Source organism: Arvicola amphibius, chromosome 3 (genome assembly GCF_903992535.2).
Source record: "Arvicola amphibius chromosome 3, mArvAmp1.2, whole genome shotgun sequence".
NCBI lineage: Eukaryota > Metazoa > Chordata > Mammalia > Rodentia > Cricetidae > Arvicola > Arvicola amphibius.
The window spans coordinates 77,185,969-77,200,078 of NC_052049.1; the positions used below are offsets into that span (position 1 = coordinate 77,185,969).

General features: G+C 43.3%; 1 protein-coding gene across 1 annotated transcript; it reads left to right on the top strand.

The window, feature by feature from the left end:
* Positions 1–4,717: 4,717 nt before the first annotated feature.
* Positions 4,718–13,471, top strand: Mmp10 (matrix metallopeptidase 10). The gene is made up of 10 exons (XM_038323455.1): positions 4,718–4,825; positions 5,416–5,660; positions 5,754–5,902; positions 6,342–6,467; positions 7,776–7,940; positions 9,528–9,669; positions 10,501–10,634; positions 11,283–11,442; positions 12,125–12,228; positions 13,371–13,471. The coding sequence occupies exons 1-10, from the start codon at positions 4,718–4,720 to the stop codon at positions 13,469–13,471; spliced, it is 1,434 nt and encodes a 477-aa protein (XP_038179383.1).
* Positions 13,472–14,110: the final 639 nt, after the last annotated feature.

Below are 14,110 nucleotides of genomic sequence, written 5' to 3' on the forward strand. Positions count from 1 at the left end.
ACCAAATAAAAGATGCCCACGTTTAATGCAGCACTCCCAGGTGGTCCAAGAAAGCATGGTGAGGGAAAGAGAACAGGGGAGAACACGCAAAACCCGGAGACCACATGTTTCTTTTCTGGGCGGCGGCCTCAATAGCCTGTGGGAGTGGTTCTGACCATCTCTGGGGAGGGGTCAGTGCTTGGCGGGCTTTTTGACCCTCCCTGGGGAGAGGCCACCGCTTGACAGGCTTTCCCTGATGTGGAGTCCGGACCAAGGGGCTTGAATCGGAGCTTCTTGCTCCATTCCTGCTCCATTGGTGCTCCAAGGATGGGTGCTAGGGGCTTGGGTGACGCTTTCATCCAAACATCCCAGACTTCTTGGATATAGGGGTGTCAGGGGACTGGGGTCTCACTTTTAACCAAACACAAACAATACAAAAAATATTCATGAGAAGTTAGTCTATCCAAAATTTTCAAATTTCTCCATTCGTTTGGAGAATGAATCTCTAGGATACACTTCATAACCATGTCCTAGTCCATATTATTTATCCTCAAGCACGAAGGCAGAAGGCTCAGTGCGGCCTTAAACCCTGGGTTATGATGTGTGGCAGGGCTACAGGCTGGATAAGAAAGAAGTTACTGAAATGGGTACCTATAACTTGGGACTTGGTATTCCAGAAAGGAGTCCAGGAACTTTTCCGGGGTGCTGTTTGCCTGGCACCTCACATTGTGCACACAATGGTACATGATAGAAAGATCAAAACTTCCGTCTCACAGTGTGGAGTTAGCCACCAGAAGAAACAGGGAGACTGGGACATCCGCGGGACTGATTGCATGACATGAAGCATTCTGCACTAGACTCTGGTCCTTAGGAAGGCCCACTGGGCCATTTTCCCTAAGACTATAAGATATATATATATATATATATATATATATATATATATATATATATATATGTGTGTGTGTGTGTGTGTGTGTGTGTGTGTGTGTGTGTGTGTGTGTATGTGTATGTGTATGTATATGTATATGTATATGGCACTTATGAGTGTGGGTGCATATACGCATGCTCGGGGGGCAGACAGTGTCCTCGTCAATGTTCTGTTGCTGAGAAGAGACACCATGACCACTTCAGCTCTTACAAAGGATATCAAGGCTCATTAAACCTCTCAGGGTCCAGAAAGATTCACTATGGCAGATGAAAACTGGCTAATTGGACCTAAGGGTAAAATGAAATAAATCGACTCATTTACATTACCGCTACTTGTTCTTTATTCCTTGAAGCATGGGGCATAAGGTATAAGATTTAGGGCAAAGCATAAGGTAAAAGGGGGGTGATCTCCACAAAGCTTTCACACAGGCAAGTCAGCAGTCCCACAGAAGGTAACAATGGTAACCTGCATGCATTTTCATAGAGTCACAGTGTGGATCTGCTACCTTATGCCTCAGAGTGGGTGTGATTGAAGTTCCCCTGTGGCTGGGAACACAGCCTTGGCAGCTGTGCTAACCTGTGGGCTTGATTTGTATTAGCATCTACGTAGTTGAGTTAAGAGGAATCTCTTCTGGGGTTCTTGCTTTTGACTCCAGGAGGCTGCCCAAGTGAGAATGTTTCTCTTTGAAGGTAGTTTTAGTGACTCAGACCTCTTTCCCGTATAAACAACTAATTTCCTGGTTATGATCCTATGTTAGCTGAAACCAAGGTGAAGGGTAATACAGAATATTAGTAGCCTATTAAGTCAAAGCAGAAGACCAGTAGATTACACCTTCCTGAGTCTGCTGTTAGAGCAGACAACCCCCTCCTGTTTGGGGCTCCTTTCTTATCAGTGAGTACTGTCAATAAAGTTGTGGGGGTGTAGATTTTGGCTATGAGAACAGAGATTTGATTGAGTGAATGCAGGGGTTCATGGTATGGGGAAGTATCAGTTGCCGTACAGGTTTATACACTGCTGGGAGACTGTAGAAGAGAAAATGCCATGATTTCAAGATTTCTACAGAACGGACAGTGACTAACCAAAGGACAAGTGTTTTCCCCTTAGCTCTGTGAAAACGTGTTACTCCATGTGGACATGTACATAGTCATATACACTTCCCATGAGTTAGGCCAATAGCTCTGTGAGCTGCACGTTTCCTGCATAATACTGTGGGGTCACCACAAAAGGAAAACCTTTCATTGGGGCTGGCTTCCACCTTCAGAAATTTAGTCCATTATTATCATGGCGGGACATGGCAGTGTGCAGGCAGATGGTGCTGGTGAAGGCGCTGAGAGTCCTACATCTTAATCTGCAGGCGGCAGAAGGAAACTGTGTCACATTGGCCAGGCTCGAGCTTATAAAACCTCAAAGCCTGGCTCCATAGTGAAACACTTCCTCCAACAAAGCCACTCTCCTAGAAGTGCCCCTCCCTATGGGTCAAGCACTCACACACTGGGCTATGGGGGCCATCCCTATTCAAACCACCACAGAGAGAAACCTCAGCTTTTATTCTTTATGTACCATCCACCTTTCTTTTTTCTTTCTTTCTTTCTTCCCCACCCCTTTCTTTCTTGAGATAGCATCTCTCAATGGCCTGGAACTCACTGGACTGTCTGAGCAGGCTGGCTGTTGAAGCCTAGAGATTCCCCACCTCTCCCTGTGCTGGAATTCCAACCACAACCACCTTCTATTTTTACATTGCAACTGAAGTTTACAGCCCCCCACATTACTCTTGATCAGCGTGTAAGCTGGGGTTAGCTAGCCGTCCTTGAGTTCATTCCTCTGTGTTTATGATTCTAATCTCAATCTTCTTTGGTTGTTATGCCAATTAAAAAGAGCACATACTTAAAATCTCATATATAGAAGCTTTGTTCTAGGAATTGAACCTTTTCTTAATTAACAGCATATGCCTGCTTGTTTTACTGTAAAAAATATTCAGTAAATTAATAATGTACTTAATAACAAAGAGGAATCCATAGCCCCAAGCCATTAATCTCCGCCAGGTGTGGTGGCTTAGAGTAAGTTTATCCATTCAAATCAGTCCTGGAAGTCACATCCTTGCCCGGTTAGTCAACTACAGTCACTGCCATAGCTCTTGGGCACACAGGAACCGTAGCAGGGTGTGCCAACACTAACAAAGACATGACTCAAAGGAGCACAGGGCATCTTAGAACTTGTCAAGTCAGGCATCTGCCCAGCCGACAAGCTCTTTCTGTGAAAGACACAAGAACAAAATGAAATAGGGTTTACTCCAGCATGGAGTCCACATCAAAATGCATCCCTTGAGTGATGTTACCCATTTCATAGGAAAAGGGATCATGTGGTATGTTATGTACTTGCTCGAGTGTAGCTAGTAGCCAGCTTCTCTGCTCCTGATTTTGAGATTGGTATATTCTCTGTGCAGTACCTATGCTAGGTCACAAGTTGACAAGCTGGCCCAGGGCATGCACCCCTTCCCCAAGATGTGCTTCAGTCTCTGTTGCCATGGCACCCTCTGGTAAGGAGGTAGATGGTACTAAAAAAGTCACTCTTAGATTTACTTGCTTCTTCCACTAATTTGAAATTCCATACTTCAGATACTGCAGGATTATTTTCCTTTCACTGGCAGAAAAATGTACTTTACACATTTTGGCAGCCTCTGGCCTCTGTATTAAGACGTAAGCTCGTGGGGCTGGAGAGCCGACCCTGCAGGTGAGAGGACTTGCCGCCCCTCCCAAGAACCTGCTCAAGTCCCTAGACAGCAGCCCATACCACCTCTAACTCCACTGCAGGGAATCTGACTTCCACTTCCAGCTTCTGAGGGCACCTGAACACATGCAGTATATACATATAAATAAAAGTAAATATTTCTTTTAAAAGAGCTAATTTGGGCTTAACAGCTACTACAGACTTTCTCTGTTTGAAGAGCCCTCAGGTTGGCCAAAGGAGGAAATGAAAATACTTTTAATGGGTAATGTTATGTGAAGAGAAAGGACTGGAAATTCCATTGTAAACCTTAATCATTTGTGCTTTAGAAGAAGGGAAAGGATAAAAACGGAAAAGCAAAGATAAGGAAGGAGGTAGGGGGAGCATCTCCATCCAATATGCAATTAGTTGACTTCCATTTGACAAGTCTTTCTGGAGCCAGTGCATGGCGACATCATCATGAAACAGATGCTGGGTGGGCACTTGGGCTTCAATTCTGGACCTTGTCTTCTCCATGTTGGCTGCCTTCTCACAGTGCACCCCACTCCCTCCCAAAGGCCAGTAAATCCATCTGGAAATCAGTAACACTTGTACACGCAAGACTCAAAAAATGGAGTTTCTGTCATTATATCTTCCTAGATAGCCATCATCATTGCTACATTTGGAATCTTCTTCCGTTAATCAATTTATTTCTTGCCTGCATGTATTTGAGCCTAATGCGTGTTGCTAAAAACAAAAACAAAAACAAAAAGAAACCACTGCTTTCAAAATATCTAAATATTGTATAAACATTAACTCTCTAGTCAGTTCCTTTTCGTCTTCACAAACACAGAAGCCACTTCCTGGAGAGTAAGCATTCTTTCCAGTGTGGTAGGGCGAGGGATTCACTGATGTAAGCCATTCCATCTTCGTGCTGAGCTTCTGTGAAAGAGCGTGCAGTCATTGAGATTAAAAATAACACATACGTGAGTCATGCTCTTAGTGACCTAAACACTGACTGCCTATAAAAGAGTGGCCAAGAAAAGGAAGATGTAGAAGTCAGAAACTAGAGAAGAGGTGTTACTAAAGTAAAGGCTGTCTGTCTGGATGGAGCGGCTGGCTGTCCAGGTGCTGCTGTTGTACCTGCCCATCTGTTCCGCATATCCTCTGCAGGGCGCAGTGAGGCAAGACCCCCCAAGTATGGATTTTGCTCAGGTAAGTAATCAGCTCAAGTGAAGGACAATGGTACCTCTTTGGTCTTCCAACAGGAGTAGATGACCTGATTAGAAGTTGTGTTGGAAAATATCAAAGTGTAAGAGGTAGAAATTCCATCTTTACAGAGAAGAAAAGAGAGGCAAGGAAGTGTGTGTAATTCCTCAAGGATGGCCAATGGCAGGAGCCCAGGTTGAGAAGAAACGATGGGGAATGGATGAAATCTCTTGTTTCAGAATTCTTTATCTTCTACAACTTCAAGAAATAATGAACACTCTAATTTTTCATTTGTGAAACAAAAGAATTTATCTAACACCATTCAGTATTAGCAGGTCTATGTTAATAATGGAATTGGGAAGACTTAGATACAGTCATTTATGCAGTCATACACTTCTGCCAGGTTCCTTACTCTGGTAGCATATTAAATTGCAATAAATACTAAAATGGGGCATCTTTGTGAAAAAAATAAAATTAGATATGACATCCTACTTTTCTTTCACTAAACTGTGAAAAATTAAAATGAATTTTGGGGTTTTTATAAATGGTTTAAAATTCATAGTCATAGTTTAAAACTGTATCTGTCACTCCACTAGCATTATCTAGAAAAGTACTACAACTTAGAAAAAAATGAGAAACAAATGTTTAGAAGAAAGGAAAGTAGTCCTGTTGTCAAAAAAATCCAAGAAATGCAGAAGTTCCTCGGGCTGGAGATGACAGGGAAGCTGGACTCCAACACTATGGATGTGATGCTCAAGCCCAGATGTGGCGTCCCCGATGTTGGTGGCTTCAGTACCTTTCCAGGTTCGCCAAAGTGGAGGAAAACCCACCTCACCTACAGGTAGGTAATTGGGTCCAAAGTTTTCATACAATGCTAACACTGCCAGAGGCCTTACAGCAACACACAATCCCTTCTTCCACTTCTCTCATCCAGGGTTGAAAATTATACACCGGATTTACCGAGAGAGAGAGTGGATTCTGCCATTGAGAAAGCGTTGAAAGTCTGGGAGGCAGTGACCCCGCTCACGTTCTCCAGGCTCCCTGAAGGAGAGGCAGACATCATGATCTCCTTCGCAGCTGGAGGTAATGAAGTTGTGCTCATGTTACTCATCTGGTGTTTGAGTTGTTTGGGCTGTTAAAACAAAATGCCTCACACTGGAAAATTTGTAAACAACAGAAAGATATTGCTTCGAGTCCCCAAAAATGAGAGATTCAAAATAAAGGGCTGCAGACTCAGTTTAGTGAGAGTCTGTTCTTGGGGAGCGCCTGTGTTTCCTCGTGTAGCAGGAGTGCCCAAGAAGCTCCCTCAGTGCCAATCACCCAGGTACTCACTGTCACGGACCACTCACTCCCTGAGCATCTTCTAAAGGAGCTGCCTTGTGATCCTATCACATTGGAGATTACATGTCAACATGACGACTTTGAGAGACAGCAGTGTTCAGCCCACACAGCCCTGTGCTGTCTTACTGAAAGGGTTAGAATAAATTCTTACTAGTATTTCCATGAGTTCGTTTTCCATCAGAACACGGAGACTTTTACCCTTTTGACGGACTGGGACAGAGTCTGGCTCACGCCTACCCACCTGGGCCTGGATTTTATGGAGATGTTCACTTCGATGAGGATGAGAAATGGACACTGGGATCCTCAGGTAGGACGAGTTCAGGTGTGAGCTGTCAAAGAATAACTTGTTTAGAGCAAGTCTCAAATGAATGACTTGTTAGCTTCAATTTCTGATTATCTGTGTGGCAATCAGAAGCTCTGTTGCTCTAATCATTACTAACAAGCTGTGTAATCTGCTTCTTTCTTTGCCCACCAAGAATAATACAGTAAACGCTGCTAGGTGTCCTTTCCGCAGCCAAGGCCTTGTGAAGGGTTTCCGTGTCTTAGGAGTGATACTGCTCGCCACTGCAGTAATGAATGAGCAGTGCTGGAAGAGCACCCGGCGCAAAATGAGACCCCAGAAGTTGCCCTTGACTTTGAATTCTCGTTTGCCTCTCTTTCTTTTAAATGCAATGATTGGGAGAAAATGTCAGAAACTGAAGGGAGATGCTCTGTTTAAATAAACATGCCACCTTTACTAGCTCGGAAGCCTTTCTCCTCCTCAAACTTTTTCTAGAAAACCTTATTGATTACTATTAACTGCAGTCTACTTAAATTTCGTAAATGGCATTTGAAGTTTGGAAACATGCTGTTGAAACATCACAATTTCTGCATTTCTGAGTGTCGGTCAGACGATTAATATGAAGCACTAACTGTGCAGGTCTGTAGTGGTAAGTACCACGTGATAGGAATGACATTTCTTCTCTTTAATAGTCTGAACCTCTGCTTTAATGATAAGCACCAACAGAGCCATTCATAATGTGAGGCAGCTCTGAGTCCAGCTGTGTTCATGGCGTGACCAGGCAATGGACATTTTTCTGTTTATACTGGGACTTGTACTCTTTGTATGACGCCTATTACTAGGGGGTGAATTTTCTCTAAAATTTAATTTTTGATGGTTTCCTAAACATATATGATGCACTGTGAATATATTTCCATTAACTTCTCTTAGGAAGGTCTTTATAACAATCAGAAGTTGGTGGTGATGAAACTCCCGATAGGTTTGTTACTTAAGAAGAGGAAGTCTATATAAATAGCTTGTGCTTGATTCAAACTGCAGTGAAAACCAGTTTGTTACTAAATCCTAACAATTGTTATTGTCATGCAATTCATCTTCATCCTGTCGATAAAACAGGACTTACCACTGTTGATACAGGAGGGCAACTAGTGAACTGTCTCAGACCCTGGCTTCGAGGCAACCATGAAAAGCAGGTGATGAGTCTGGAGTTATGCCAGTTAGTGAGCCAGCAAATAAGGAGAGACAGTGTGTGATCCAGACGGAGCCCTGAGCAGGAGTGTGTGCGTGTCTGTGGGATAGTAACTGCCGGACTCTGAGAATCTGTGCTTTCTCAAACAGGCACCAACTTGTTCCTGGTTGCTGCTCATGAGCTTGGCCACACCCTGGGTCTCTTTCACTCAGACAAAAAAGAAGCCCTGATGTACCCAGTCTACAACTTCTCCAGAAACCCAACCCAGTTCCAGCTTTCTCAGGATGATATAGACGGCATTCAGTCCCTCTACGGTGAGCATGAGGAAAAAGGCCTAGGATGCTTTTCTTTGCTTGCTTGCTCTTGTCATTGCTCTCTAAGATTGCAGTATGTGTCATTAATAGCAGTAAGATGTGACTGACTGATCCTATGTTCATCTTTACCTCAGCACTGATGACCCAGACAAATAAAAGATTGATAGCATCAGAAATAACTTAGACTTGGTACTTAAAGAACTTTCTGAGCCCAGATCTTCACAAATGAGGAAGGAGTCCAAAAAATGATCAGAAGAGAAACTGATGATACAAATCTTTAAAAAGTGGCTGACCACTGGACCAAGGCCACAGACTTGAGTTTATCTTGAATGTAGTAAAAAGGAAGCAACAGGCGCCCACAAGGATACATGTCAGGTGTATCCCTGCTGGAGTTTATACCTCCTGTAAGGAGAGAAAAGGAACTTGCAGGCACGAAGGCTGAATTGTCGGAATGGGATGATATTCTTCTTCCCTAATGCCTGCACAACCCCCAGTTAGGAGCCTGGAGCGATGGTGACACCAGGTGACACCCAGGTTGTCCGGAGGTTCTGAACCTCAGCAGTCACTCTAAGTCCTGGGCAATCAGGCATTTACAAAGAGCTGTGGAGTATGAAGGAACTGTTAGGGAGAGAGATTGGGTGGAAGCCAGAGGATCCAGGGACCAGAGAAGAGTGCATGGGGTGGGCCTGAGGACAGATGGGCTCCTGCTGTGCTCTGTATCTGCTGAGCTGTGGTGATCAGCCCCTCCAGCTCATCCACTCTTTCAGGACAATACCTGGAATTCCCCAACCCCACTGGCAGGCCCACCCTTTCACTCCTGGAACCCGACTGCCTGGAAAGAATAAGAATATCCTAAAGAGGCATTTCTATCTTTTCTTTTGTTAACGTTCAATGAAAGTGTGGACCCCATGAAATTCTAGTTTCCCTGGGAATTTCACTGTGGGCAAAGACTGAGCCCTGCAGATGGGAATGTCTCTACTGAAGAAAGATTTATTCCTTATCTGACCACCTTGCAGGAGAGACAGGAGCTGAGAGTGGGGGAAGGTTTAAGGATAGGAAAATATTCATTATATGGACTGGTTAGGTTGTTTAGTTGTGCATATCCTTCTACCTAAACTGGTTAGGGCCCCAAGGATGGATTAGTTGCCTTATGTCTTCATCACTGTTCCAAATCGGTCACACTGAATAAATAACGTGTTTACAATTCTCATTTTTAAAAAAGAATGCTGTGTAGTGAGTCTTCAGGGAAGGTGTGTTTTTATTACATGCTTTTTTGGGGGGGGGAGTGCACGCCCACGTGTGGGAATGTGCACCTGAGCATACATGTTATGGCATACATGTGAAGGTCAGAGGCCAACCTGTGGGAGTGAGTTCTCTCCTTCCACCATGGTCTTGGGAAACCATTCAAGTCATCAGGCTTGGCAGCACCAGGTCCCTTTACCAGTTGAGCTGCCTCCCTGGCCCCAGGAGTGAAGGGTTGCATATTGTCACATCTCACAACAGTGTGAAAAGGTTTGGACGGTATGTCAATTGTTAGATGCATCCCTGGTCTTCTAACACTTGCTTGCCCTAACCTCTTCTCTTCAGGACCGCATCCCTACTCTGGTGTCTCGGTGGTGCCCACAACCTCTGTCTCTCCACGACCTGAGATCCCAACCAAGTGTGATCCGTCTCTGTCTTTCGATGCAGTCAGCACCCTGAGAGGGGAACTCCTATTCTTTAAAGACAGGTGAAAATACAACATTGTGTTTCCCTCCCTACTTTTGGTGTTCAGTGCTCAGAAAGGAAAATAAGCTTGGGATTGTATATAATGTATTTATATAGTACATATAATGTAATTTGATTATAATATATTTCGGGCACATTTTAAAATTGTTCAGCTCTGATTTATATTACATTTTAAGGATCTCCTTGAAATTGTTCAGAATATTTCTTTCTAGACTCCCAGATGATTTTGCTCAGTAGACTATAAGATCCATTAAATCAGGGAACTTTGTCTCTTATTTCCATTTTTCACTCTTTAAATATCATAACTCATGGAATTTCTAAAAGCGTCATCCATCTTTAGAGCCAAACAAGTATCTTTATCTTTGCTAGAAAGTGCTATTATTTAAACTAACTCATTTTAGAAAAGGTGATCTATACTCACGCACAACACTCAAACAGTACCAAAAGAACAAAGAAAAAGCCCATCCATTACTGCTCTCCCAGGCCCCTGCCATGTGTACCGACTGTTCCCGGCTTCCTTTGCCCCGCTTTACCAAAATTCTCACATTTAAAAAGATGCACGACATTTTAATCGTGTCAGCCGAGTCATAAAATACTTTTGTACAGTATCAAGCTGGGTAATCTTACTGGAAGAGGGTGAACAGCCCTATCACCCCGGTTTGTACCCATCACTTGTGGGACAATGCAGTGCCTGTCACCATCACCTGAAATTACATGTGAGACAATGCATTGCGCACTACTGTGAACAGGTGAATTGTTGTCGACAGAAGCCTGTGCCCTTCTGTGCTTATTGTTGTAAGGAGAAAGACTGTTGCAGTTTTGTATATTACAGGTACCTTTGGCGCCTATCCCGCTGGAACCCCGAGCCTGAAGTTCACTTGATTTCAGCATTTTGGCCCTCTCTTCCTTCACACTTAGATGCTGCCTATGAAGCAAATAGCAAGGATAGTGTTTTCATTTTTAAAGGTGAGAACTGTATCAATTTTTTTGCTTTACTGAAATAAAGCTTACTGTAAGACCTTCAAAGTATGAGTTTTCTCCATTGTGTTAGATTTTAGAGGTTTTCTGGGAAGAAGAACAGATCAGAATTGGTGACTGTAAATAAGCATTTTAAGTGTCTGACCTACCAAGGACAGCCTTAGGAGGGAAGTCTGGGAAGTGGAGACCAAGCGGCTGTTAGAAGAGATGACCAGGGCTGGCTACTGTGACCCAGAGGATAAATAAAGATATAACTATGGATAAATCCTGAGAAATGAATACAGAAAGGGTAGCACATCTGCTCGTCTGTTTGTTCTTTTGCATTTCCCCCTCATCCAGAAAGTATTATTTTTGAGACAAGATTTCACCATATAGCTCTGACTCGTCTGACTCACTGTGGCCTCGAACTCACAGAGAATCCCCTGCCTCTGCCTCCCCAGCGCTAGGATTAAAGGTGCGCACCACCGCACCCACCCAGGAAACATTTTAAAATGCCAGCTGTGAACTAAGCGTGGAGTTAGGGTTGGAATGAAAGCCAAGACTTCACCTTTCATCTTTATCAAACAAGTCACTATTCTCACTTCTAAAACCAACTAGTTTTACTCAAACAACATTTCTTGGGAAATTTTTCAACAGGAACTCAGTTCTGGGCAGTCCAAGGAAGTGAGGTCCAAGCAGGTTACCCGAAAAGCATCTACACTCTCGGCTTCCCTCCCGCTGTCAGGAAGATTGATGCGGCTGTGAGTGACAAGGACACGAAGAAGACCTACTTCTTTGTGGACGACCAATACTGGAGGTGAGCTCTAGGGAGAAAGTTTGCTTGAAGCCTAATTCCAGAAGGTAGTTTTCTTGCTTTCAGGATACCTGCCTATCCTCTAATGTTTCCAAACCTCAAATGTTCAGATTAAACAAAAGATAGCAGGTGGTTCAATTTCGCAAATACAAAGGGCTTTTCCAGAGTGCACCACTGGCCATGTATCCAGACAGCAAAGGACGCGAGGGACAGTGACCCCGAGACCGCAGGCACACTGCCTTCTCATTCACTGCATGTGGCTGCCATACGAAGCCAGGTGCAGCCGATGCAGAGTGTACCAGGTCCTAGTGTGGTAGACAGCGCAACTATTTTTGGCCAACTGTTTTAACTTAGCTTCCATCTTTTGTTTATATAGATTTTATTATATATTTATGACTAGTAGATTCTTGGGTTTTGTGTCCAGGCTTAGAAAACTGACCTAAGGTACACATAGAGAATTGCTATAGACTATAGCAGGATGTGCCTGTTTCCGAAGATAATTATTCTATGAGAGATGCTTACAAGCCCAGGAAGTACACGTGTTACCATACCCTCCTCCCACACAAAAACATTTAGCACTGCACAACTTGAAAAGTTGTCCTGGACCCCGCACTGTTAGCATGCCTCGTACCATGTGTATGACAGGACTTATGGTGTGGCTCTGAATTCCTTTTCCATGCTGTAGATTTGATGAGAAGAGATGGCTTATGGATAAAGGCTTCCCCAGGCTGATAAAAGACGACTTTCCAGGAATCGAGCCACAGGTTGATGCTGTGTTGCAGGCATTTGGTAAGAACTTCATGTCATCGACAGTAGGGGCATTGGGCGTTTTAGGGTATCACAGTGAAGTGTATGTGGGCTGTTTCAACTTGAAGCTTACTATAAGAAAATCACAACAAACATTTGCCTACAAGCTTTTAAATAATATTCACTAAAACTTGGCAAAGTTGGTTGATTTTTCTGTGATGTCAAACTTGATAAGGGTGTTAAAACTACAGTAATGAAGTGAAAATCAAAGAACTTTCAAGTCCTTTGCCTTGTGTCTTTTTACTTAAATCCTGAAATGTTAACTTGTAATTGATGCAAATTTGGTCTAAAATTTGTTTTTCTTTAATAATTTTCAAGATTCTGTTCCATAACACTGGGACACAGACAGTGGTCTTTCACATCCCTGCTGCGTCATGTAAGATGCAGCCAATGTGAGCCAGGCTGGCTGGTAGCCTTTGTCTCCTATGCCAGCTACTGTGCCTGGGCTCCTGCTGCAGTCTGAAGTTACGTCCACTGTTCACTAGAAAACAGAGAGTGCCAAAGTTTGCTCAAAAGAAAAACTTTGATAGTCGGTAGTGATAGTCCTTTGTTCCCTTGAAGGCATGTCTGGGGCATCTGCCAGGGCTTCAGCCATGGTGCTCATGAGACCGCGGACATTGCTTTTAAAACAACTTGCCCATAATACACACACACACACACACACACACACATACACACACGAACCTCTGATTTGTTTCCTCATTTGTCTCATTCTCTTGGGTTCATTGCCTCCCATACCATGCTAGTTGGGGCAAGGGAAGTTGGAAAGAAAGGAAGGAAGCCTTAAATACTAAAATGTTTTAGAATTTTTTTTAGTAGTAGAATATTCTGGTGTTTTAACATGCTAGCTTCAGAGCCAGAGAAATGAGATGGAATCCCCACTCTGCTGCTCGCTGGGGCTATTGCCTTGGGAAGCTTTAACACGTTCTAATTTTCAGTTTGTCCTCTTTCGGTTTTGGCAGACATTTTTGGTAAGGATTCACCAGTGAGTTGAAATCACACATATCATTCAGTTGGGTGCCAGGTAGACACCACCTACCGCACACCCTCCTGTACCCGCTCCTGCTCTTTCCTAGTTATTCATACGATAAACTTGCCATCATTTTTCTCATCTGTGTTCGCAGGGTTTTTTTATTTCTTCCATGGATCATCACAGTCTGAGTTTGACCCCAATGCCAGGATGGTGACACACACTCTGAAGAGTAACAGCTGGCTCCTGTGCTGACTGCCACGAGAAGACATACAAACACTGTAAAGTGAATCTTGTCATGGCTCACCTAATTTATTATATATCAGAATGGTTATTTATTTCCTGTATGTCTGTGGCTGAAGAAGATGAGCCCAGCAGATGTCCTTCTTAATGAGCGTCACTGGAACCACTGTACTTGCTCTTGAGTTACATTGCACAGAAGTGAAAAATTTTCATTGCAGTCGGTGAGATGATGCATCGTTATGGGTATTTTATTGATTAATAAAGAGCTTTATTTTTGAACAATTCCTTGCTTCCTGGAGTAATTCCTGTTCAGAACATTAACCATGCTGTGTACTGAACATCAGACAGACAATATGCATGCACTAGATACAATGAAGTCATATACCCCACAAATGGGGACATACGGCCATCACATATCCTCTTCTATCCTCTGTACTAAGATCTTTACTCTTGCCTCATGCACATTGTATCCTTTATGTATCTAAAAAAAGAACAAGATATATCAGTAACTGTCCTGTAAGACTGGGAAGGAGTCTTCTAGAATATTGAAGCATGCAAAATGAGGTTATGAGTTAGTCCACTTCATTCCTTTACATATAGGGAAATAAAATAATTTGCAGGCTTAGTCATCTCTTTATTTCTTTGGGTTTT